Raw genomic sequence first — 23,117 nt, 5'->3', positions numbered from 1 at the left:
TTCCAGAGGAAGAGGCAATGGCAACAGGTCTGGTCGTGGCAGAGGTTCTTTCTCAACAAGAGGACGCGGCATTCATCAGCAAATCTCTTCTGATGGTTCTCAGATGTCCAGAAGCTCTGTTGTTTGTCAGATATGTGGTAAAACAGGACATCCTGCACTTAAATGTTGGCATCAGTTTGATAACGGATATCAATATGAGGATGTTCCACGGGCTCTAGCTGCAATGAGAATTACAGAAGTGACGGATCCGCAGGGTACTGATTGGCTACCAGACTCTGGTTCTTCTGCACACGTCACCAACACAGTGCAAAACTTGCAGCAGGCTCAACCATATCACGGTAATGACTCGGTAATGGTGGGTGATGGGTCCTTCCTTCCAATCACTCACACAGGTTCTACCAGTATTGCTTCTACTTCAGGTAAGCTACCTCTAAAAGATGTTCTTGTTTGCCCTGACATTGCTAAATCGTTACTCTCTGTTTCAAAACTTACCAAGGATTATCCATGTTTTGTTGCTTTTGATTGTGATGGGGTATGTATAAATGATAAGATCACAAAGAAGCTCCTGGTAATGGGAAGTCTGCATAATGATCAGTATCGGCTGGAGGAACCAAAACCCCATGTCTTCTACTCCACACAGAAGCACTCAACCAGTGATGAAGTTTGGCAAAGAAGACTTGGCCACCCTAATCTGCAAGTCCTCCAGCAACTTGAGAAAAGTGGTTCCATCTCTATTAACAAAGTTACGAAGACCGTTTGTGAAGCATGTCAGCTTGGAAAGAGCTCAAGGCTTCCTTTTTCTACTTCTTCTTTTACTGCAACAAAACCTCTTGAGAGGGTTCACTGTGATCTGTGGGGACCCTCTCCAATAATGTCTGCTCAAGGATTTCGATTCTATGTAGTGTTTGTTGACAATTTTTCAAGGTTCAGTTGGCTTTTTCCACTCAAAATGAAATCAGACTTCTTTCAAATATTTGCTCTATTTCAAAAGATGGTGGAAAAACAGTTTGAATGCAGTATCGAAGAGTTTCAGTGTGATGGAGGTGGAGAGTTTACTAGTATACAGTTTCTGAAACATCTACAAGGGAATGGGATAAAACAGTTCATCTCATATCCACACACACCTCAGCAGAACGGTTTAGCTGAGCGAAAACATAGACATGTCACTGAATCAGGCATGTCAATGTTGTTTCAGAGTAAACTTCCTCTAAAATACTGGGTGGAAGCATTCTATACAGCCAATTTCTTGATTAATTTGTTACCAACATCAACATTGGAGGAATTGGTATCACCATATGAGAAGATAAACAAGAAGAAGCCTATCTATACTTCTCTAAGATCCTTCGGTTGTGCGTGTTTTCCAACTTTAAGAGATTATGCCTCCACAAAACTGGACCCAAAGTCGCTACAGTGTGTGTTTATTGGTTATAATGATAAATATAAGGGATATCGATGTTTGTATCCTCCTACTGGAAGAGTTTACATCAGCAGGCATGTCATCTTCGACGAGGCTGCTTATCCTTTCTCTACAGTCTATGCAGCTCTGCATCCAGAAAAGGTGACTCCGTTGCTCTCTGCCTGGCACAAAAGCTTTATACCAAACAATGCAGATGAAGTGACATCCACAACTCATATCATACCTGATATCCCACCTTTCCCAAACGCTTCTCAGGTCCCTGATGTCTCTAGTGCTCCTGTGAATGAGGAATGTCCTGAGCGTACGACAGGCTTTGATCCTGATTCTATAGGCAACATCATTTCTCATTTACAGGAAATCACTTCAACAATATCTCCAACTGAGTACACTGATAGTGACAATGAAGAACAATCCTCTTATACAATCAATTCACATCAAATGATCACTAGAGGAAAGGATGGCATACGCAAGCCTAATCCAAGATACGCGCTTATGTCTCACAAGGTATCGTATCCAGAACCAAAAACCGTCTCAGCTGCTTTAAAACATCCAGGTTGGACAGGTGCGATGGGGGAAGAGATGCACACCTACAAAGAAGTAAATACTTGGTCACTAGTGCCACCAGAACCAGAAACGCATGTTCTTGGCAGCAAATGGGTGTTTCGTACCAAGTTAAAAGCCGATGGTACGTTAGACAAACTCAAAGCACGGTTGGTAGCGAAGGGCTTCGACCAAGAAGAAGGTATAGACTACTTGGAAACTTATAGCCCTGTAGTTAGAACTCCAACAGTGAGAATGGTGTTTCATGTGGCAGTCAGTAATAACTGGGAATTGAAACAAATGGATGTGAAGAATGCATTTCTTCATGGCGATCTTGAAGAATGCATTTCTTCATGGCGATCTTGAAGAAATTGTCTATATGAAACAGCCAGCAGGATTTGTGGACAAAGACAAACCAGATCATGTATGTCTTCTACACAAGTCTCTGTATGGCTTGAAACAATCTCCAAGGGCATTGTTTGATAAGTTTAGCACTTTTCTTTTGGAATTTGGTTTTATCTGCAGCCTATGGGATCCCTCTCTCTTTGTTTACTCACGCAACAATGACATGATCTTCTTGTTGCTTTACGTTGATGACATGATCATTACTGGGAGCAACTCTCAAACTCTCACATCTCTTCTAACTGAACTCAGTAAACAATTTCGTATGAAGGATTTGGGAAAAGCTCACTATTTCCTTGGCATACAACTTTAGTATTTCCCTGATGGTATGTTTATGTCTCAGCAAAAATATGCAGAGGATCTCCTAATCGCAGCTCAGATGGAGAATTGTGCTCCTATGCCAACACCCTTGCCTTTGGAACTTGATAAAGTGCCAGATCAAGATACAGAGTTCACAGAGCCAACCTACTTCCGGAGCTTAGCTGGTAAACTCCAATATATAACGCTAACGCGACCAGATATCCAATTTGCAGTAAACTACGTGTGTCAAAAGATGCACAAGCCTATCCTGTCAGACTTTCATCTGCTCAAACGTATCCTTCGATACGTCAAAGGTACAATCACAATGGGTATCACTTATATCAGAAATGGTGATTATACAATAAGTGCCTATAGTGACAGCGATTATGATGACAATGCTCTCACTGCGTACAGTGACAGTGATTACGCCAACTGCAAAGTCACACGACGTCTGTTGGTGGTTACTGTACTTTTATGGGGCCAAATCTTATTTCTTGGTCATCGAAGAAACAACCAACTGTCTCAAAGAGCTCTACCGAAGCAAAGTACAGGAGCATGTCTAAAACAGCATCTGAAATCAAGTGGATGAGCTCTGTCCTACGGGACTTGAATGTTCCACTGCACACAACCCCAGAATTATACTGTGACAACCTCCCGACAGTCTACTTAACAGCCAATCCAGCTTTCCACTCACGGACAAAACACTTTGACGTTGATCACCATTACGTCCGAGAACGCATGGCTTTGAAGACATTAACTGTGACACATATCCCTGGTCATATGCAGACGGCAGATATTTTCACAAAGTCACTTCCCCATGATGCCTTTGCTCGGTTACGACTCAAACTTGGCGTTGGCTTACCGCCTACACAAAGTTTGCGGGGGGGGGGGGATGATAACAGAACAACACCAAAACAAGAGTTTTTGGTTCCTGCTCAAAACGGCAGCACTTTGGAAAAGGAAGCGATGGGCCAAACCAAATCATCGAAGCCCAACACAAGACAAACCAAGAAAAACCTAACAAGCTTGAATCATCCTCTCCAACGGTTCTCTCACAAGAAGACAAACGACGAAGCAAACAACCTGTCGAAGACTGTACGGAGACAATCAAGCTGTCAAATCGTTTTGCCACCCTTGATCCGTCCTGCTCAAGAGGATCATGACACTTGGAGGAACACTCTAGACTAATGTAGAAGACATCTAGAGTTTATGGTTTTGAGTATAAATAAAGTTGTAAACACTCTCTTGTGGGTTAAGAAGAAATGATAAATTGAAAGCTTCAAACTTGAAAACAACTTTTACTTTCACAGCTTTGGATATATATTTTACTTTTTCAGTTTTTGGTTTTAAAAGAAAAAAAGAACATAGTCTCAACTAAATATCTTTGAAGTACAATTTTAAACTCAAATAAAAGTCACAATTATCGCATTATTGTTGTGAAAATGTACATTGTACTACACACCAAACTCCAACCCAAAACCAAAACCCTTATAAATATACACACAAACAACAACAACAACAACAACAACAACAACAAAAATCTTGACAACGCACGTTAAGAATATCTCTAAACAATGAACGGCATGAGCGGATCTTCTCAGCCAGCTTCAGCACCTTCACCATCATCGCTCTTCCAACATCGCCGTCGTCATCACGGTGGCATGATGCACATGACGTTCTTTTGGGGGAAAAACACGGAGGTTCTGTTCGACGGCTGGCCAGGGACCAATTTGAAAATGTATTGGGCCTGTCTCGCCGCCATTTTTGCTCTTTCCGCTGTCCCAGAGTGGCTATCACAGTGCGGTTTCATGAAATCTGGTCCGGCTAGCATTGGCGGAAGGCTAGTCCAGTCGGTGGTTTATACCGTGAGGGCTGGTTTGTCTTATTTGGTCATGTTGGCTGTGATGTCGTTCAATGGAGGAGTCTTCTTAGCTGCAATGGCTGGTTTTGGATTAGGGTTTATGATATTTGGAAGTAGGGCTTTAGGGACACTAGCAGTAACAGTCACACCGAGGTTCAATCACATTGTTGATTTCCTTTTCTTTCTTTTTTTTTTTAACATCTGAGTATGATGTTTGTTGTCTTGATCGTTTTAATTATATTTTTGTTTCCCAATTGAAATAATAATAATATGAAAATAAAATCTATCACGTTTTTGGATTTAGTTTCAGTACGATTCGAACTTCTTAAATTTGTCATTTTATTTAACTGTTATGAATTGTTACGGTCAGTTCAAACTTATGAAGTTAGTATATCACATACGCTAATCTATCCGCATGATATATAAGTATCTTTGTTTGGTGGATCCGAAGAGGTCATTTCTCTGGATTTATATTTTGTTGTTTAATTTATTAAAGAACGATGTAATTGACGAATTCAGAGTTTAAGGAAGAAGTTGCGATTAGAAGGGACTCAAACAATTGATGCTACTCTTTGAAATGAAAAATTAAGTATTTATTCCTCTATATTTTCGGTTTTATATTCGTTTGTTTTTATTTTATCATATCCTAAATATCAAAATATATATATTAAGCAGATTTGTAGGTAAAACTGGTTTGGATAAAAGCGAGAAAGATTCAATGATCATTGGGGCTGTAGGAATATGGTTTGAGTCGTCAATTGCCATGGAAGAGGATAAAAGCATTTATAAGATATGGGATAATGGACGGCTTTGTGACATGGGATTACTCTTTTTTGCGATCGAGTGTTATATAAATATATTTTTGTTCTTTTCTACAAAGGTTATATACTCTTTGATGAGTGAACTCTTTTGGTTACACAACTTACCTACTAACGGCGCAATTAAGTTTTAGAGAAGATTGTCCTTCTGAATCTTGTGACTGAATAATTTTGATTGATAGTTAGGTTATGGAACTCCCAATCTCACTAGTTAAGGACCACACGATCATTACATAATCGAATACAAAACTTAATGTAGAACCAAAACGAAATGAAAAAAAAAAAAAAGAAGGTAAAACTTGTGGATATCAAATCATAAGTCTCATACCGTTTAAAATTTATTCCATACCGTTTCCACATTTACGCATATGCAAAACGTTGGGTTGCTGTCCACACTTTAGGATATAAAACGTGAAGTTCCTTCAAATTGTTGCGTGCAAAAACATCATAAAACCTCTGTTACAAAAAAAAACACAAGAAAAAATCTTATATCCTCATCTTACAACTATAAGCTTGTTTTTTTTTTTTTTTTTTTATTAAAGGGTATTCAATTAATAATATATGCCCAATAGGCTATTTTCGGATTAGGCCTATACAAAATTCCCTAAGAACCCGACCCATATACATCAAATCAGACTAAACCATTGGGATACAAAACCGACCGGATTTACAGACCGAACTAAACCGGTCGCTGAAAATCCTAATCTACAAACGAAGAACTCGCTGTAGTCGCCGCCCAACAGATCTGCGGATACTTATCGGAATAGGACCTCCGGTAGACGTCGTTAGCCGAACGAAGATGGTAATCCAAGATCCGTTTCCATCCCGCCACCGTAGAGCTGTGTTGAGGAGGAGGAAGAGAACCGAGCTCGTCGTCGTCGAGGAGGCTTCTTGCTCAGTCGTGAGAGAGAAAGATAGTAGGGAGTAGATGAAGAGACCTTCGACGGTGGCTTAGCTTCGCCGGATCGGAAACTACCTCCCCTATCGAGACCAATCCCGCGAAACCTCCATAATCTTTGGTCCCCAAATCTAACTATCTTCATCGCTCGTTCCTCGCCGTGAAACTCTTTCTTCCACTTTGCGTCGCTACACCGCCGATAGAGCTCTTACCATAGGAGTCTCGCAGATGCTTCTCCCTTCCACTGCTCCCTTGATCTTGATCCAATGGTGTTGCCGAGAAGATGCAGAGTCGCGGATGAAGAACCATGAGCTGTAGGGTCCTCATCGTCACCGGAATTGATTGAGGACCCGCCGTCGGCGCACGAGATTGTGATCAGAAGACTCTCGACTTTGAGAGAAAAATCGCCGCGAGTGAGACTCAGACGACTTCTCTCGACCTTCTCAACTTTTTCAACTACAAGCTTGTTTTGTTACCGAAATTCGCAGAAAAATTATTGTCATTACCTTTTTATCGGCATATGTATAACTCCCAGACCAAAATATAGACGAAAATAATTTAGTTTTTATATTCCTCGTTAAATTTTGAATTTAGAAGCTTATCTTACCTCAAAAAACTTCGGATAGTTGGAAAAAAAAAAAAAAAACTTTGGATAGTTTCTCATCGGATTAGTAAAGAGAAATAAGCAAAATCAAAAAGCTACTGCGACATGCTTTAATGTAGTATGCAATACATGTGACTTTTTTCTGTCGTCTAGAGGCGATGCTATTAGTATTAATACATACAAGTATACAACCAAACAAATAAGGCTCGGTCAGAGTTTAATACTACTAAATACTTAATTTTGGTTCTACTAAGTTAGAGCGTTGTTGGAATTAGTTTTTTGGAATTAAACGTAAAATTAATTCAATTAGAAAACATTTTTACGATAAGTGCATCTTTTCAAAAAGAGAATTTTATTCTGAACTTAATAAAAAGATAAAGACAAAAGAATGAATCAATATTATCTTGAAGCAAACCATGTCACCATTCCTCTCTTGTATCTTCTATCCTCAACCGATTTGTTTGCTCATGTTTTGAGTCAGTTGTTGAGCTTGCGTTGAAAGTTTAACGTGTCTTTTTTCTGTTCCTTCCCCCTCAAATTATATGAAGTGTACTCTAGGAAACATATCGCACGAGTCATAGTTGAATCTTTCCTAGGGAAGTATCAACTATATATCCTATTCCACTGGCTTGTATTGTTTGGTGCAAGAAGATTAGATTGTTGCTGCAAATTTTTTCTGATATCTAGTTCAAATATGCTATAAGAAAAAGCAAACTATTTGCACAATTTAAATGTTAATATATATTACCCGTGAAGATATGCGTTAACCTAAACCTCAGAATTCGTCGGTGTAATTTTAAAAAAAAAAAGTTGAGAGAAAAATAGAAATTAAGATAAGTCACATGAGGGAGTGGAGCGATGTACACCACCGTCACTGGCTCACAACTAATGTCAGTAATGACAAAACGTGAGTGCACATGAACCTTATAAAGTGAAAGGTACGATGAATAAGTCAAAAACATTTTCGCAACAAACGAGAAGTCGGCGGATTTAAGACCACCCACGATGCCACGAGCTTATCATATCTTTTCACATTTACATGCATCTTAACGCGTTCTACTAAAATATTAAAATTTATATGAAATTATTCTCTTCATTCACAAAACCGTATCTTAGTCCTTTCACATCAAATCAATTTGTTTTATACATCAACTTGGTCAGTTCTATAATTATATCGAAGAAAGTTCAAAATACCAGACTGATAGCTATATTGTAAAATACGAAAGTCACGCATACGAAGTAACACATAAACGTAATAATCAAATAAAAGTCTTTTTTTTTTCTTTATTAAACTGGGGAGATGCATAATGCTTTTATTACACGAAGATTTGAATCTTACATAAAAAAAAGAAAAAACAAACCCTTTTTACAATAGACATGCGATATATATGAATATATATATATTGCACATTTTATTGTTCTTCTTATCACAAGAATTATTGATTTATCACAGTAATAAAAAAATCACCAAATTTTTAAAACCTATATATATCCAATAAAAAATAATGGTTTTTGAAAAAAATTTTATTTCTGTTTTATTTTGATATACTAGAAGATTTTCAATCCGAAGTCCCTACCTTATGAAAACCTATTACTGCAGCAACCAAGAAGCATGTGCCAATGTTTGATCAGTACGTCCACTCCTGTGGCAAATCCGCGTGTGGTTCTTGGTGGCTCTCGGCTGACATCTCCACCACATACGGTGATCCACTTTGTACCGGCCGAGATGATGAACTACTTTTGTTGTTTTTGTTCTTCATAGACACCAACAGAGCATCTATATGGTAAATTTCAAGAATCAAAAACCAAAATTTTTAAAGACAAATTTATTTAGCAGTTAATCACTTAATCTTAGTGTCTAAAATGATGTAACCGATTTCGGAGTGAGCAGCTATATGCGTTAATGATCTTTTTCGCAAATCAACAATTTATCGATTACTTCGGTGAAAACTAACATCTAAGTAGTTCGAATTGTAGAAAAAATCAATATACTTTGAAAATTTAAACTTTTTTGTTTTTGTTTTTGGACAACAAGAAAATTTAAACCAAACTGTAAAATAAAACCTCTAAACCCAAAATCTGAAACTAACTCCGAAAACTTGAATTCTTAACTCCAAAATTTTAAGCCTATCTTAGCAAACTTTTATTTTTATTTAAAAAAACTATTTCCTACGCATCTCTTTTCTTTGTCAACCATCCCTTATTTTATCTATACATGTATAAACTCAGAAGAATACAAAAAAAAAAAAAAAAAAAAAAAAACTGAAAATTAAATTGGGAAAGAGATAGGTGGGGGTTGGTACCATGAAAAGGAGGGATATCAGAAGAGAATGTAGAAGGAACACCCATTTTGTCAAAGTGAACTTTCAAAGCTTCAACTACTCTTGCTGGTATAATAACTGTTGAACATCCTGCAACCAAATTTATTTCAGACCAAAGTCAAAACCAAAACGAAACTACATCTAACCAAATTACACCAGTTTGGCAATTTAAGAGTAACAACTCAGAAAACAGTCTGGTTGAGACATCAGTTTCATGCAACGACAACAATTTTGAATACAACCAATACAATAAATAGTAAATTGTCACCACCACCTACCCACCGATATCAAAACAACCTCAAATCATATGATGAGAAAAACAAAGAATAATTTCTATAAAAAAAATGGTAGTTGATATTTTGTGTACAAACTCACCGACTCCTAGATTGGGTAACGGTTAAGAGTTGAAAATGAAATTGTCAGAAAAATCTTTAAAGTTAAGAGTGAGCATCAACAAACCTGGTTAGGTTTACTTACGTGTTGGTATATGATTTTCAACTGTCCATCTAACTCCGAGAATATAATACTATATTTAGAAAAGAAACAAAGCTTTATAGGATTTATATTTTATACTATGTGGTTCGGTTATGGCCTTGGGTATTATTATCAATGATCGAACGGTGACGAAAGAAATATTCACAATATGAATAAATATCTCTAGATTATCTTAGATTATAATCCACTTATTGAAAGAAACTAGTGGGGTCTCTTACAAGAAATATCAAAGAGTTAGAATGATTATAACCTAAATAGTTTTTTTTTTTTTTTAATTGAAAGGGAAAGGGAAAGAGAGTACAAATGGGGGACCATGGAGTTGAGGCAAGATTCTAATTAGAGAGAGTATCTGTCAAACCTATAGCCACACAGTATAATATTATAGAGATAAATTAGGAGATTAATTGGTGACAAGGAATCTATGGAATCTTACTCAGTCAAACGATGTAATAATATAAAAAAAGATTCTTATAATATATCTGTCCTAAATAATTGAGTTTTTGAGCTTTAGATGATTGATACTCAATCAGCTAAACTAACCTAACCTTAACCTTAACCCAACTAATAACCATTCCAGTTAAATCACGTCACAACTCTTTAGTATATTCTTGTAAAAAACTCTAGTTTTAGTTAAATCAATATAAACAAAAACAGTTTTGAGTTAAAATAAAATATATAAGAAGATTATCACAACAGAAAGAATGGAATTTGTGACAAAATCAAAAGTCGATTCCGGAACTACGCAAGTGTAGGATATGAAATCTTATCTCTCTCGACGTCGACGGTCGACCACAGAAAGATTTACAAAGTTCATTAAAAAAAAACTCAAATCTAAAACGAACTCTTAAGTCTAGTGGTTTATTATTATGTGTTATGTTAAGGAACCAATTATGAAATTATTTTTACGACATATCTTAGTAGTTAATACTATCCAAGATTCCAATTTTGTCAATCCCCAAAAAAAAAAATAACAAAGTGGAATCTCAAAGTATTTTGATAAAAATGTTAGACGACGTCATCCTATTTTTATTTAAATTCTTTTCTCATATATGATACGTAACTTGCATGTAAACCACTAAATTTTGTTATATAAAATTAAATTCCCCAAAAAAAAAAACAAACACTTATAACGGAAGAAATAAGCGAAAGAACAATAATGATAAGATTAAATTTTTTAAAAATAACTATTGCTGATTGGCTCTAACCTGATTTCTTGCGTGACTCGACAACAGTTCCATGAGTACGTGGCAAGAACACTCCAGTACCCGACCCGGTCCTTGAACCCAACCCGTCAACGAACACCGCCTTCACGCCTGACCTAGGTCTCTGCTGCTGCTGCTGCTGGTTGTGGTAGTTCCTTGCTTTGTTCCTCATAACGTCATCGTTTCGTTTCTTCTCTTTCTCTTTCTCCTTCTTGATCTTATGGAACTATTTTATACATAAACAAATCAACGTCCAACTCTTTTATTTATTTATAAAAACAATGGAAAAACAACGTCAAGATTTAATCCAGACCGTTAATATTATAACCGACGAAACCTTTTTTTAACAAAAAAAGTAATAATAAGATTCTGAGTAAATTAAATAAATGATGATGAAAAAGAAAAGGTGATGAGCTCACGTTTGCTTGAATAGATCGGATCTGGTCATCGATTAGAGCTTGTTTAGATTGAAAAGGGATCGTGACAGGTTTTGTATCGACCTTCGTCATGATTGTCTCCACCGTCGGAGTTAGCGGCGGTGATGGTTCACGGGAAGGACCAATTGGGCTGCTGTAACCAGAAGCAAATGGTGACCAGAGAGTTGATTGCGGCGAGCCAGAGCCACCACCACCACGAGACTGAATCAAAATTTGATAAGACTTTGAGATTGACAAAACAAAAAAAAAGAAGAGAATCTCGAATCTAAAGAGTAAAAAGGTTAAAAGAAAAAAAAAAGTTAGGGGTTTACCTTTTGATGCTTTTCATCGTCTTGAAGCATATAGGTTGTCATCTGACGAGTCAACTCTGTGATGTACTCGTCGTCGTCTTCGTTCTGTGCCTTTGGTGAATCCGGTTCGCCGGAGACGGAGCTTGTGGTTGGAGTGAAGAACGTTGGCTCAGAAAAGGAGGTAAAAAGATTTGATATGAAATCCATGTCGTTTAGTTCAGTAGATTCCATTTGATTAATCTTGTACAGAACAAACCAACTAAACCGGAAAGACAGAAACAGAGGAAAAAACAGAGCAAATCAAGAAACAGAGAGGAAAAGCAGAGGAAATCAAGAAACAGAGAGAAGAGGAGAGAGAGAGAGAGAGAGAGAGAGAGAGAGAGAGAGAGAGAGAGAGAGAGAGATAGAAGTTTGTGTAAGTGGTGAAGGGTTGAGATTTTATAAAGAAGAAAAGAGAAGACCGTAGAGTACAGATGGACAGCTTAAGGCCGAAGGCGTTACGACAATACCTGCCAATTGTTGTGAGTTTTGCGAACTAACGAGAGAGAGAGATTTTAAGAATTAAGGATTATAAAGAAAAAAAAAAAGAATTAAGGATTAAGGAAAGCCTTATAAAGAAGAAATAGATACATAGACATACATATTATGTATCTTTCCTTCTTCTTTTTTTTTTTTTTTTTTTTTTTTTTTTTTTTTTTTTTTTTTTTTTTAACTCAACAACAACTTTATTATTCACCAATGTTATGTGATACAAGTTCTGTTTCCACTAGGTACTCTAGCCAACGCGGTGCATTAGAATAAAATCGGATCTCATTTCTCTGAAAAGAGGTAGTCTCCTGAGCTATCCTGTCTGCAACCGCATTCCCTCCTCGTTTTGTAAACTTGAAAGTTACTTCCTCAAACTGGCGGCATAGGCACTTTATATCTTCTAATAATGTTGCTATCGGGGGTCGCCTTTCATCGCCATTAATCGCTGAAATAAGGTCTTGGGAATCTGATTCAAAGATCACCTTCTTATATTGGAACCGCGCAACCGATACCATCGCCCACCGGAGGGCTTCAGTTTCAACTTCCAAAACGCTCCGTGTTCTTGGTAATGCTCTAGCTCCCATCCATAACACCGACCCTTGATGATCCCTTAGGACCCAACCAACACCACTCCGATCACCTTCCCTAGGCCAAGCTCCATCCATATTACATTTGACCCACTCTAACGGTGGTGGTCTCCACCGAACTTCCAGTGATAGAGCCGAAGGGTTAGGCCTTAATCTACCTGTGTTCTCTCCTCTACCCCTCCACTCCTCAGCATCCTCCTCTACTAACTTGATCAGTCTTTCCACCCCAATGTCTTTCCCATTAAAGCACAACTCATTCCGACTTTTCCATAATCTCCACAACACCCATTGAGATACAGTCGGTTGCGGAGTCTGACTTCTCTGTTCCTTCTGATAATTTAAAAACCAATCCATATTTGCATAGAGAGAATCAGACCATTCGCCCCCCTGAGGGGCTGGGACAGAGGATACCGCCCACACCACTCTAGCATAGGGGCATTGGAAAAACAGGTGGTTCACTGTTTCTGTACAATTTGGGCATCGGATGCATAGAGCTTCCTTAGAAATATAGGGATAAGCCAGATTCCCATTCACAGAGAGACAATTGCTTAAGCACTTCCAGACGAAATGATGAATCTTTGGTGGTGCCTCCAGCTTCCATATCTGTTGATAGAGCGCATCGAGGCTTGGCTGGTCCACTACTTGGGCTCGCCCTCTCTGCCTTATCACCTTTAGTACAACCCAATATCCAGATTTTACACTATATAGTCCCGACTTTGTATAATCCCAAGTATATCCATCCTTTGTCTGGAATCCTCCTGGTCTGATTTCCTCAATACATTGCTTATCTTCGTTCTCAAAAGCTAAGGATAGGAGATCCCTATTCCACTCTCTCCCATCAGGGCCGAGGAGATCTTTCACAGTCACTAATTGGGCGACAGAACTTTGAAACCCAGGAGGGATTTGCTTTACTCTTGATAATCCTCTCGCCGGTTTGGATTGGAGCCATTGATGTTGCCAGATATTTATTTCCTTGCCATTTCCCACCACAGCCCTAGCTCCCTGCCTCAACAGCTCTTGGGCTGCCTGGAGACTTCTCCAAGCATACGAAGGGCGATATCCCAGAGGAGCAGTCAGAGGATCTGACTTTCTAAAGTAACGACTTTTGAAAACTCTTGCCACAAGGGATTCCTTCTGGGTTATGATCCGCCATAGTTGTTTCCCTAACAGGGCATCATTAAAAGCCTCTATGTCCCTAAACCCTATCCCCCCCTCTGCTTTTGACCTGGTCAGCTCTTCCCATGCTCGCCAATGCATTCCTCTGGAATCTTTCTTATTTTTCCACCAAAAATCAGCCATAACCGAGACAAGTTGATGACACACAGTTACTGGAAGTTTAAAACACGTCATCGTATAGGTCGGTAAAGCCATAACCACTGCTTTTAAAAGGACTTCTTTTCCCCCTTGGGATAGAAACATTGTTTGCCACCCATTAACTCGTTGATTCAACCTTTCCTTCAAATAGCTTAGTATGGTGACCTTGGATCCTTTAAAAGCTTCTGGTAAGCCCAGGTAGATTCCTTCCCCTCCTTCTTTACTTATTCCTAATTTATGCTTGATCTCTCCTCTAGTTTCCTCAGGAATAAGCTTCCCAAAATAGATACTGGATTTCTGATAGTTCACTCGCTGACCCGAAGCCAGGCTGTATTCCTCAATTATCCGAACCATCTGATTTATCTCCTCCTCCTCCTTCCTACAGTAGAATAAGCTATCATCTGCAAAGAGTAAATGGGAGATAGATGGAGCCCCTGATGCAATCTTTAACCCAGTAATCTTTCCTTCCTCTTCCGCCTTGTTTAGCATCCTCACCAACATTTCTGTGCAGATCACAAAGAGGTACGGAGATAGGGGATCCCCCTGTCTCAGCCCTCTCGTTGGTTGAATATCTCTATACGGTACACCATTAATCAGCACCTGATATTCTACAGTTTTCACGCACTCCATGACCAACCTGATCCAGCTCCCTGAGAAGCCCAAATAGGTCATAGCGTTTCCAAGGAAAGACCATTCCACACGGTCATAGGCCTTGGAAATGTCGGTTTTAATGGCTATGAAGTTCTCCGCACACTTATTTCTGGAGCTGAGAGCATGTAACATCTCATGTGCGATCAGAATATTATCCGAGATAAGCCGCCCTTTCACAAATGCAGCCTGTGTCTCAGAGATAATATTGGGGAGGATCCGCTTAAGTCTCGATGCCAACAGCTTACTAACAATCTTATAGACCACATTGCATAAGCTAATGGGTCTAAAGTCCTGGAGCTTTGAAGCCTTCATTTTTTTGGGAATCAAACAGATGTTTGTTCTGTTTATTCCTTCCTCTAACCTTCCAGTTCTCATGAAGCTTCTTACCATCTCCGTAATGTCCTCTCCAACTCTCTCCCAGAACTGCTGAAAGAAAAAACCTGTAAGACCATCAGGGCCAGGACACTTATTTGGATTGATCTCAAACACTGCTTCTTTCACTTCCTCCAGGGAAACTTCAGCTGACAGCATTTCATTCATTTCGGTAGAGACAGTGTTTGTGCCTTGTTCCATCTCTTGGAGCCTATATCCAACATCTTCAGAGGTATATAGCATCTTGAAGTAACTTTCCGCTACTCTGCCTAAGTCTTCCTCCACAAACCACTCAATCCCATCCTTATCCTCAAGTACCTGAATGCGGTTCTGAGCTCGACGGTTTTTTGTTGCTGCGTGGAAAAACTTAGTGTTCTTATCACCATTATTCAACCAGATGAATCTGCTCTTTTGCTGCCAAAACTTCTCTTCCTGCACATACTCCTTATTGAGCTCACTTTTCAATCGTCTGACCTCTTCTATACTAAAAGGACTCTGTTGTGTGGCCCGATCAATTCTGCTATGAAGCTCTTGGATTCTTAATGAAGAGTTTGGCTTATTCCTTCTCTTCCATCCTGAGATTTCCTTCCTGCAGCGCGTCAGCTTCTCAACCAAAGAATTTGATTGTTTTACTTTTTCCGACTCCCAAGTTTCCTTCATAAAGTCGCAGAAGCCTTCTCTTTGAACCCATCTCTGATCATACTTGAAACCGACCCATCTTCTCCACTTTTCCCCCATCAGAGTGGTTATAAGTGGACTGTGATCAGAACTAACCTTCTTGAGGTACACAGCCTGTGCTTCCGGAAACAATTCCATCCATTCTTGATTTGCCACTGTCCTATCCAGGCGACATTGTACAAGTTCTTCATTTCTATTCCCAAACCACGAGAACTGGTAGCCTTTGTGTCTTACTTCCCAGAGTCCACAAGCTGACAACATTTGTTGAAACTCAACACATGTTGCCATCGATCTGACTGGACCTCCCTTCTTTTCCGACGGATCCACCAATTCATTGAAATCCCCTGTCATCATCCAAGGACCCCGTCTTTCGATGCCAATCCTCGTTAATCTCTCCCACACTTTCCCTCTCTCTCCTCGGACTGGATCCCCGTAGATACAAGAGAGAAAGAACTCCTTATCTTGCCATTTGACTTGTACATCTATCGTTCTCTTATCCGAATGCAAAACTTTGATATGCACTTCCTCTTTCCACATCAGAGCTAATCCCCCACTCTTTCCCAACGGCTCTACCGTATGTAGATCGTGATAGCCCAGGTGACCCACAACATTCTCCAAGTAACTTCTTTTATTCTTGGTCTCACAGAGGAATATTACCTCTGGGAAATACTGACCACATATTTCCCTCAGGTGTCGAACTGTAGGGGTATTCCCCACCCCCTGACAGTTCCAACTCAATATTCTCATATTGATTTTGAAGGGTTGGAATTACCCATCAACCCTTCTTTTCCAAATTGACCACTAGCACCATCAGACACATGGTCTGAAGAGTTCCTATGGTTTGCTGTAACCGACAAGACCGAATGATTGGAGCCTTGGTAAGCTCCGTTCCCATCCAGATTCGTAGAACCTCCTCTTTCGCGAGTGTGAAAACTCTTCTGAGGGAGCTGGGGTTCCAACCTATCAAAAACCGACGGAGAAAGCTTTTCCTCCCTTTGAGAAGAGTTAGACCCAGATTTTGACAATTTCCTCTTCTCACCACTATTGGAATTCTCTCCACTTTGTCCAAGTCTCTCAAAAACCGAGGGAGACTGACACTCTTACTTAGCTAACCCCAGTCTCGCTCTTTTAACTTGTTTTTCTCCACTTCCACTTTGGCGTCTTCTTTTTAAAAGCAACATCGTCTGCTCTCCCTGGGAACATAGGTCTCCCGCCTTTGCAGAGCTCTCCTCTAATCTTTTTTTTGGTCTCCATTCTACCGAATTAGTAGCCCCCTGTGCTTTACTTCCTCGCTGCCTCTTTGCCCCTTCAGATGGCCATTGGAGTCGCTCTTTAACCCCGGTCGTCTTTGATATAGGTTCAGAGGGTGAGGGCAGACTCTTCTTCCCCGGGTTTCCTGACCGTTCCTTAACTCCTTCCTCTACATCTTCCACCACTTTCCCTTTACCCTTGGCATTTGCCTTATACATTGTAGACCTCGCTGTCGGGCGACCTTTTCTTGCTGTACCCTTTCCATTTCCCCCCATCAAATCGTTGATTTGGAAAGGGCAAATGGACCTTTCATGGGTCAACCTCTTACACAGCAAGCACACCTTCAGTAACTTCTCATAAGTCAGCTCCACGGGCACTCTCTCCCCTGATGCAAAGTTCGCTACTTTACAGAACTGCAGTGGTTCATCAGCTTTCACCCATGTTCGTTCTCTCACATACTCTAAGGAGTTGGAATTTTTGGCATGAAGCTCCACAGCGTCCACTTTCCCTAGAGGTCTGATAATACTTTCCACTGTTTGTCTCTTTAGGAGGTGAATGGGAATGCCTTTGATGCGTATCCAAAAAAGAATCTTGTTCAGATAGTCTGGGTCTGGATTAGGCTTCCACTGGTCCAGGGACACGATCCATCCATTGACAAACCACGGGCCCCGAAACAGAACATGATAGAGATCTGCTTCTGTCTCGAAAATGAACTGAACCTTATCTTCACTCACTCCCCTCCCACGGACTCTATCATCCATTCCCCGGATAGCCGGGAGAGCTTTGACCAAACCTCCTACTTTGTGAACTGTCGGGTTCAAACATCTAACCACCACACTCATTGAGTTTTCTTCAATTAAATCTTCATTTGCCAGATCTGGAATGTTCACCGTCTCCCCTTCACCCAATAGATCTAGCTCGCGAAGTTCCTCCATAAGTGACTTCTCCTTCTTCTTGCGGGGCCGATTCATCTTTCCGTCCTCACAGATCTAATCTATGTGGTACTTCTCTGAAACTTACAGCCCACCACCCCCAGGAGAGGACACTCTACGACACGGCCAAGAACTGAGATCGAAATTTTCTTACCGACTGATTCTCTAGGGTTTCACTCAGAATAGATCTGCGATTCGCCGTTGAGAAGTTCTCTGTGCGAAAACCCTAGCCATCCCAATAGTATCCATCATAGCTTTTAGAAGCAAATCATTTATCTTTCCTTTTTGGGTCACAATTGCAATTCTTTTTTTTCTTTTATGTTGAATGAATACATTTATTTATGACGAACCTTTTTTAGGTGAATTTTGTTTTCAAAACAAAAAAAAATCTCTAAAAGCAATGTATTCAACATAATATTGATTTTTTTGGTCCATTTATAGTTTGAATTAGTATGTGACTACTCTATAAAGTAATAATGTTATTTAGTCATGATTTTTAATTAACCTTTTCGGAGTTTTTTTTTGTTTTCTAAATATTTTTCAAGTAACGATTTTTTTCTTTCTCAGTATTGGATGTATGCCCAACTAATTTTACTGATAAACAAAAATTTAAAGATTATTTTTTGTAGCTAAAACTACATGGGTCTGAAATCTGAAGCCTAAGAATCGAAATGACCCAACAACAACAAAGTTGTTCTCAATCTATCATTTAAGCAGATGAATTACCACAACAATATATAAATGTAGATAAAATCAACTAAATTAAAATACGTTACAAAATAGTTATCATTAAATAGACTGGAAATATATTAAGATCATCGTTTTCTAATGAAATTAAACTAGCGAAGGATTTTTTCAAAACAAATTACGCACTATAACTTCTAGTATAAGTTATGTGTTGTGTATGCCATCAAACTCTGTTACTCTGGTAGCTAAAAATGCCTATAACATATTAACATATTAACTTATATAAAATATGATTCTTCTACTAACTTCTAACTTCTAACTGATTAATGAAGATCTGCGCGCGAACCATAACCAGATCGTGACCAAATTAAGATTCCATCAATCCATCATCAACCATGATCGTAAAGTTTAAACAATACTATATGATTTTATATCTAAGACCGCCTTATTGATTATTTTTGCAAATGTGTAACTCTCGCTCCGGAAAATATTATAATAGAAACAGACTCTCGATTTATAATATATATAGATATATATATATAATTTTTGTTTTGTAAAGTTTATAATTTTAATAATATATAACTATTACTTTATATAATATATATAGGGAAAAAACCCAAAAAATACGTCATCTAATTTTTTCTTGGCCGTTTAATTCCTATACTTATTAAATTTCCCAAAAAATACTTCGCTTAATTTCCGGTGTCTTTAAAAACCTTCATTTTATTAATAACGGTAGATTCATACTTACGACATAACGACTGTTAATTCTAATGACAGAAATGTTAACCACGGTTATACTATAACCCCACGTGGTTAATTAGAGGGAACTAAAGACACTGTTGTCCTCTTGTTTATCCCCTAAATCAATTTCGAGTTTTAGAACCCTAGAACCCTAAAAAAATCAGAAAATCAAATTTGGTTTGAGAGAATGGTGAGCAAAAGTTCAGGGTATGATGTGAATTTGAGCCAGAGATGGATTTTCTGAATTTGATTTTCTGAATTTTCTAGGGTTCTAGGATTCTAAAACTCGAAATCGATTTGGGGGAATAAGAAAAAAGCAACATTATCTTTAGTTCCTTCTAATTAACCATGTGAGGTTATATTTTAATCCTAGTTAACATTTCTGTTATTAGAGTTAATAGTCGTTATGTCATAAGTATAAATCTACTGTTATTAATAAAATGAAGGTTTTTAAAGACAACAGAAATTAAACCAGATATTTTTTGGAAATTTAATAATTAAAGGAATTAAACGGCAAAAAAATATATTAGAAGGCGTATTTATAGCTCTTACGAGTCACAAGCTAGTGATACGGAGTATAACTTGTTGGTTTAGGTGATATTTTTTGTGGGATTATTGTGGATTAAGTCAACAAATGCAACTTGGGGGATGAGTGATTCGGAGACAAAACATACATGTTTCTTTCTTTATATGCGATGTTTTTCTGAGTAACAAAGAAGGGGAAGGTTGGTGTTGGTTCACCTATTAAGAACTTAAGATCTGACCAAACTTGAGTACTTTTTTCTTTGGAATAACGGTATAAATACTAAAAATAGTCCCTACCACTAATTGCATTTAGCAATTCACATTTTAAGTATTGAATTGTGTATTTGAATTTGCAACGTTTTAGTCGCCATTAATTATTTTTATTACAAGAAAGTAGGTCTTATATCCCTTTATAGCAAAGCCTTTATCTAACAACCATTAACACATAGATATGTAGGGCTTTTGATTGTGGGATAATCAAACTTCTAACGCTGACATCTATGGATCAGTTGTAAAAATAATATAATCATTTTTCAGGCACATCCGTAAAATACATTATCAAAGTTTTGTTTGTGAAGTTTCCAATCTACATTTTCAGCTAATACGAAGAACATATGTTTCAAATTATATAGTTTGTTATGTGATTTGAAACCAAAAATGTCGTTGTAGTATAGTGGTAAGTATTCCCGCCTGTCACGCGGGTGACCCGGGTTCGATCCCCGGCAACGGCGTCTATTTTTATATTTGTTTTGCCTTGTAGCTAAACGTTGTCGTTCTGTGCCATTCAACCGTCTTGCCGTTTTCCTTCCCTTGAGACGGCAAGCAAACCATCTCTCGCCGCAATTAGAATACAACGAGCATGTGCATATGACGTATAGATTACAACTTTTGTCTTAATCTAATCTAATTAAGTCACTTGGTCAACCTTTTTTTTCAAGATTCAATCGAACTGAAGACAATTAATTACTTCTTCTTCTTCTTTATGTTAAAAGATTAAATTTTGTCGAGTTTCAAGATTCGATCTATCACTTTTCCATGGCTAGAGAAAACCCATTGATGAGTTTCTCCTTCAGTTTCAGATACCTCTGTCACTTTTCTCTCCTCCTCTCTCTCTTCTCATTCGTCTCTTTTCTCTTCAGACACAACACATCACTCTGTTCTTGTCCTTACGACCACAACCCCAACGCTCACACATTCGTTGATCATCATCACCATGACAACGAAACCATTGATCTTCTTCCCTTCTCTTCAGCTTGGAACCACCTCACATTCCCGTCTAAACCCAAGAAGACTCTAAAGATCGCTGTGGTGGTTAAAAAATGGCCAAGGAGATCGCAAGCCGGTGGACTCGAGAGACACGCGCTTACGCTGCACCTAGCGCTAGCCAAACGTGGTCACGAGGTTCATGTTTTCACCGCTGCTTCTCCGTCGTTCCCTGAATACCAACTGGAAAATCTACGGTTTCATCTCTCTGAACCCACCGCTGCTGGATATCTCGATCAAGCTTCCGTTTCGCAACAGCTTCAGGTAAACAGAAGGAATTGAAATAATGTTTCCGTGGTTGAACTGCGTTTTCTCCAATTTGCGTTTGATAGCGCAAATGCGGAAGTTCATACATTAATAATACATACACTTTGCCTACAAAAGAAAAAAAATAGCGATATAATAGCGTCTATTGCAGATTCAACTAGTCAAATATGTTACTATCACACTTAAAATTTGTTTGCGTCAAACCTCTTCATCTTCATATTCAAGAAAATATATATATTGTTAATCAAAATCTAGCTGAGATTTAAATTTTGTATAACTAGTGGTCCTAGCTAGTGGTTAATACTCAATTGTCATGAGTAGTAACTATTACTACTCTCTTCCTAATATAAACAGTGTTGACATTTTGCTATAACATACTAAAATATTTTTACAAAAAATGTTAATTCTAAAAACTGTGTATAATTAACATGTTTTACAAAAGAATGGAGTGGCTTAATATATTTTAGTCAATAGTCAATTTGTATAATTAATATATATTATTTAGTCAATTTGTTTAGGGTAAGGCTTATAATCATTAGTCAATTAGATGACGCAATTTTTTCTCCGGAATACGCAGACACAGAACGCGAGTGGAAGACCATTTGACGTGATCCACACGGAGAGTGTCGGGCTTCTCCACACAAGAGCCAAGAATCTCCCAAACGTGGTCGCGTCTTGGCATGGGATCGCTTACGAGACTTTTCACTCCGACATCATCCAAGAACTCCTCCGTCAAGCAGATATCGCCGCCGCCGCCGCTGCTGCCGGAGCCGAAGAAGAACATCCACCGCCTTCCTCTCCGGCTCTGACGGAGCGAGCGAAACGAGTCGTCGAAGAAGTCAAATTCTTCCAACGTTACGCTCACCACGTGGCAACTAGCGATCACTGCGGTGACGTACTCAAGAGGATCTACATGATCCCCGAGGAACGCGTCCACATCATCTTAAACGGCGTTGACGAGAGCGTTTTTACACCTGACGTTACGAAACGCGAGAGCTTCAGAGAGAAATTTAACGTTAGAAGCGGCGGCAAGAACAAAAAAGATCCTTTGGTTATTGGAATTGCGGGGAGGTTAGTGAGAGATAAAGGTCATCCTTTGATGTTCTCAGCTTTGAAACGTGTGTTTGAAGAAAACAAGAAGGCACGTGAAAACGTTGTCGTTTTAGTAGCTGGAGATGGTCCATGGGGAAGCAGATATAGAAACCTCGGGTCTAATGTGATCGTTCTTGGACCATTGGATCAAGAAAAGCTAGCGGGATTCTACAACGCGATCGATGTGTTTGTGAACCCGACGCTTCGAGCTCAAGGGCTAGATCACACTCTCTTGGAAGCCATGGTTTCAGGGAAACCGGTCTTAGCCACGAAGCTAGCGAGCATCACTGGTTCAGTAGTCGTCGGTCCACATTTGGGATATACTTTCTCACCGAACGTTGAGTCTCTCGTGGAGGCGATTTCGCGGGTTGTTAGCGACGGAACAGAGGAATTGCAGAGGAAAGGCAATGAAGCGCGTGAACGGTCCTTGAGGCTTTTCACGGCGTCTAAAATGGCTGATGCGTATGAAAGGTTTTTTCTTTGCATTTCTGATAAGAGCTTTTGTACAATACAAGCTTAAAACACTTGAGCTATAACACTAATATAGTCAAAACTAATCATGGGTTTGCATTGTTTGTTTTCATGTCTAGTTAGTTTCATAAAGTCTTTGTGTTTGGTAAAAACGCTTTTGAAGGACATGA

General features: G+C 38.9%; 2 protein-coding genes, 1 non-coding gene and 1 pseudogene across 3 annotated transcripts; 3 read left to right on the top strand and 1 right to left on the bottom strand.

Moving 5' to 3' along the window:
- Positions 1–4,101: 4,101 nt before the first annotated feature.
- On the top strand, positions 4,102–4,774 carry LOC104762035 (copper transporter 3 pseudogene; annotated as a pseudogene).
- Positions 4,775–8,096: 3,322 nt separating this feature from the next.
- On the bottom strand, positions 8,097–12,261 carry LOC104762034 (uncharacterized). The gene is made up of 5 exons (XM_010485241.2): positions 11,607–12,261; positions 11,278–11,496; positions 10,862–11,084; positions 9,144–9,251; positions 8,097–8,617 (listed from the first exon to the last, which is right to left on the bottom strand). The coding sequence occupies exons 1-5, from the start codon at positions 11,814–11,816 to the stop codon at positions 8,469–8,471; spliced, it is 909 nt and encodes a 302-aa protein (XP_010483543.1). The 5' UTR covers positions 11,817–12,261; the 3' UTR covers positions 8,097–8,468.
- An 8,252-nt stretch (positions 12,262–20,513) lies between these two features.
- Positions 20,514–20,585, top strand: TRNAD-GUC (transfer RNA aspartic acid (anticodon GUC)). Its single transcript has one exon. It is a non-coding gene; the product is annotated as a tRNA-Asp (tRNA).
- Positions 20,586–20,749: 164 nt separating this feature from the next.
- On the top strand, positions 20,750–23,099 carry LOC104762030 (uncharacterized). Its single transcript, XM_010485239.3, has 2 exons — positions 20,750–21,381; positions 21,962–23,099. The coding sequence occupies exons 1-2, from the start codon at positions 20,890–20,892 to the stop codon at positions 22,994–22,996; spliced, it is 1,527 nt and encodes a 508-aa protein (XP_010483541.1). The 5' UTR covers positions 20,750–20,889; the 3' UTR covers positions 22,997–23,099.
- The last annotated feature ends 18 nt before the right edge of the window (positions 23,100–23,117 follow it).

Source organism: Camelina sativa, chromosome 18, assembly GCF_030686135.1.
Source record: "Camelina sativa cultivar CO46 ecotype springtype chromosome 18, ASM3068613v1".
NCBI lineage: Eukaryota > Viridiplantae > Streptophyta > Magnoliopsida > Brassicales > Brassicaceae > Camelina > Camelina sativa.
Note: the sequence above shows the minus strand (reverse complement) of the source record. Positions and strands in the feature narration are given on the sequence as shown.

Bases quoted from the DNA above. Each gene is read 5' to 3' on its own strand.
- LOC104762034 (XM_010485241.2), bottom strand. From the start codon at position 11,816: ATGGAATCTACTGAACTAAACGACATGGATTTCATATCAAATCTTTTT. The intron at 11,497-11,606 runs GTAAACCCCTAA...ATTTTGATTCAG, and splicing joins ACGATGAAAAGCATCAAAAG to TCTCGTGGTGGTGGTGGCTC. The intron at 8,618-9,143 runs GTACCAACCCCC...TTTACCATATAG, and splicing joins TGATATCCCTCCTTTTCATG to ATGCTCTGTTGGTGTCTATG.
- LOC104762030 (XM_010485239.3), top strand. From the start codon at position 20,890: ATGGCTAGAGAAAACCCATTGATGAGTTTCTCCTTCAGTTTCAGATAC. The intron at 21,382-21,961 runs GTAAACAGAAGG...CGGAATACGCAG, and splicing joins CCGTTTCGCAACAGCTTCAG to ACACAGAACGCGAGTGGAAG.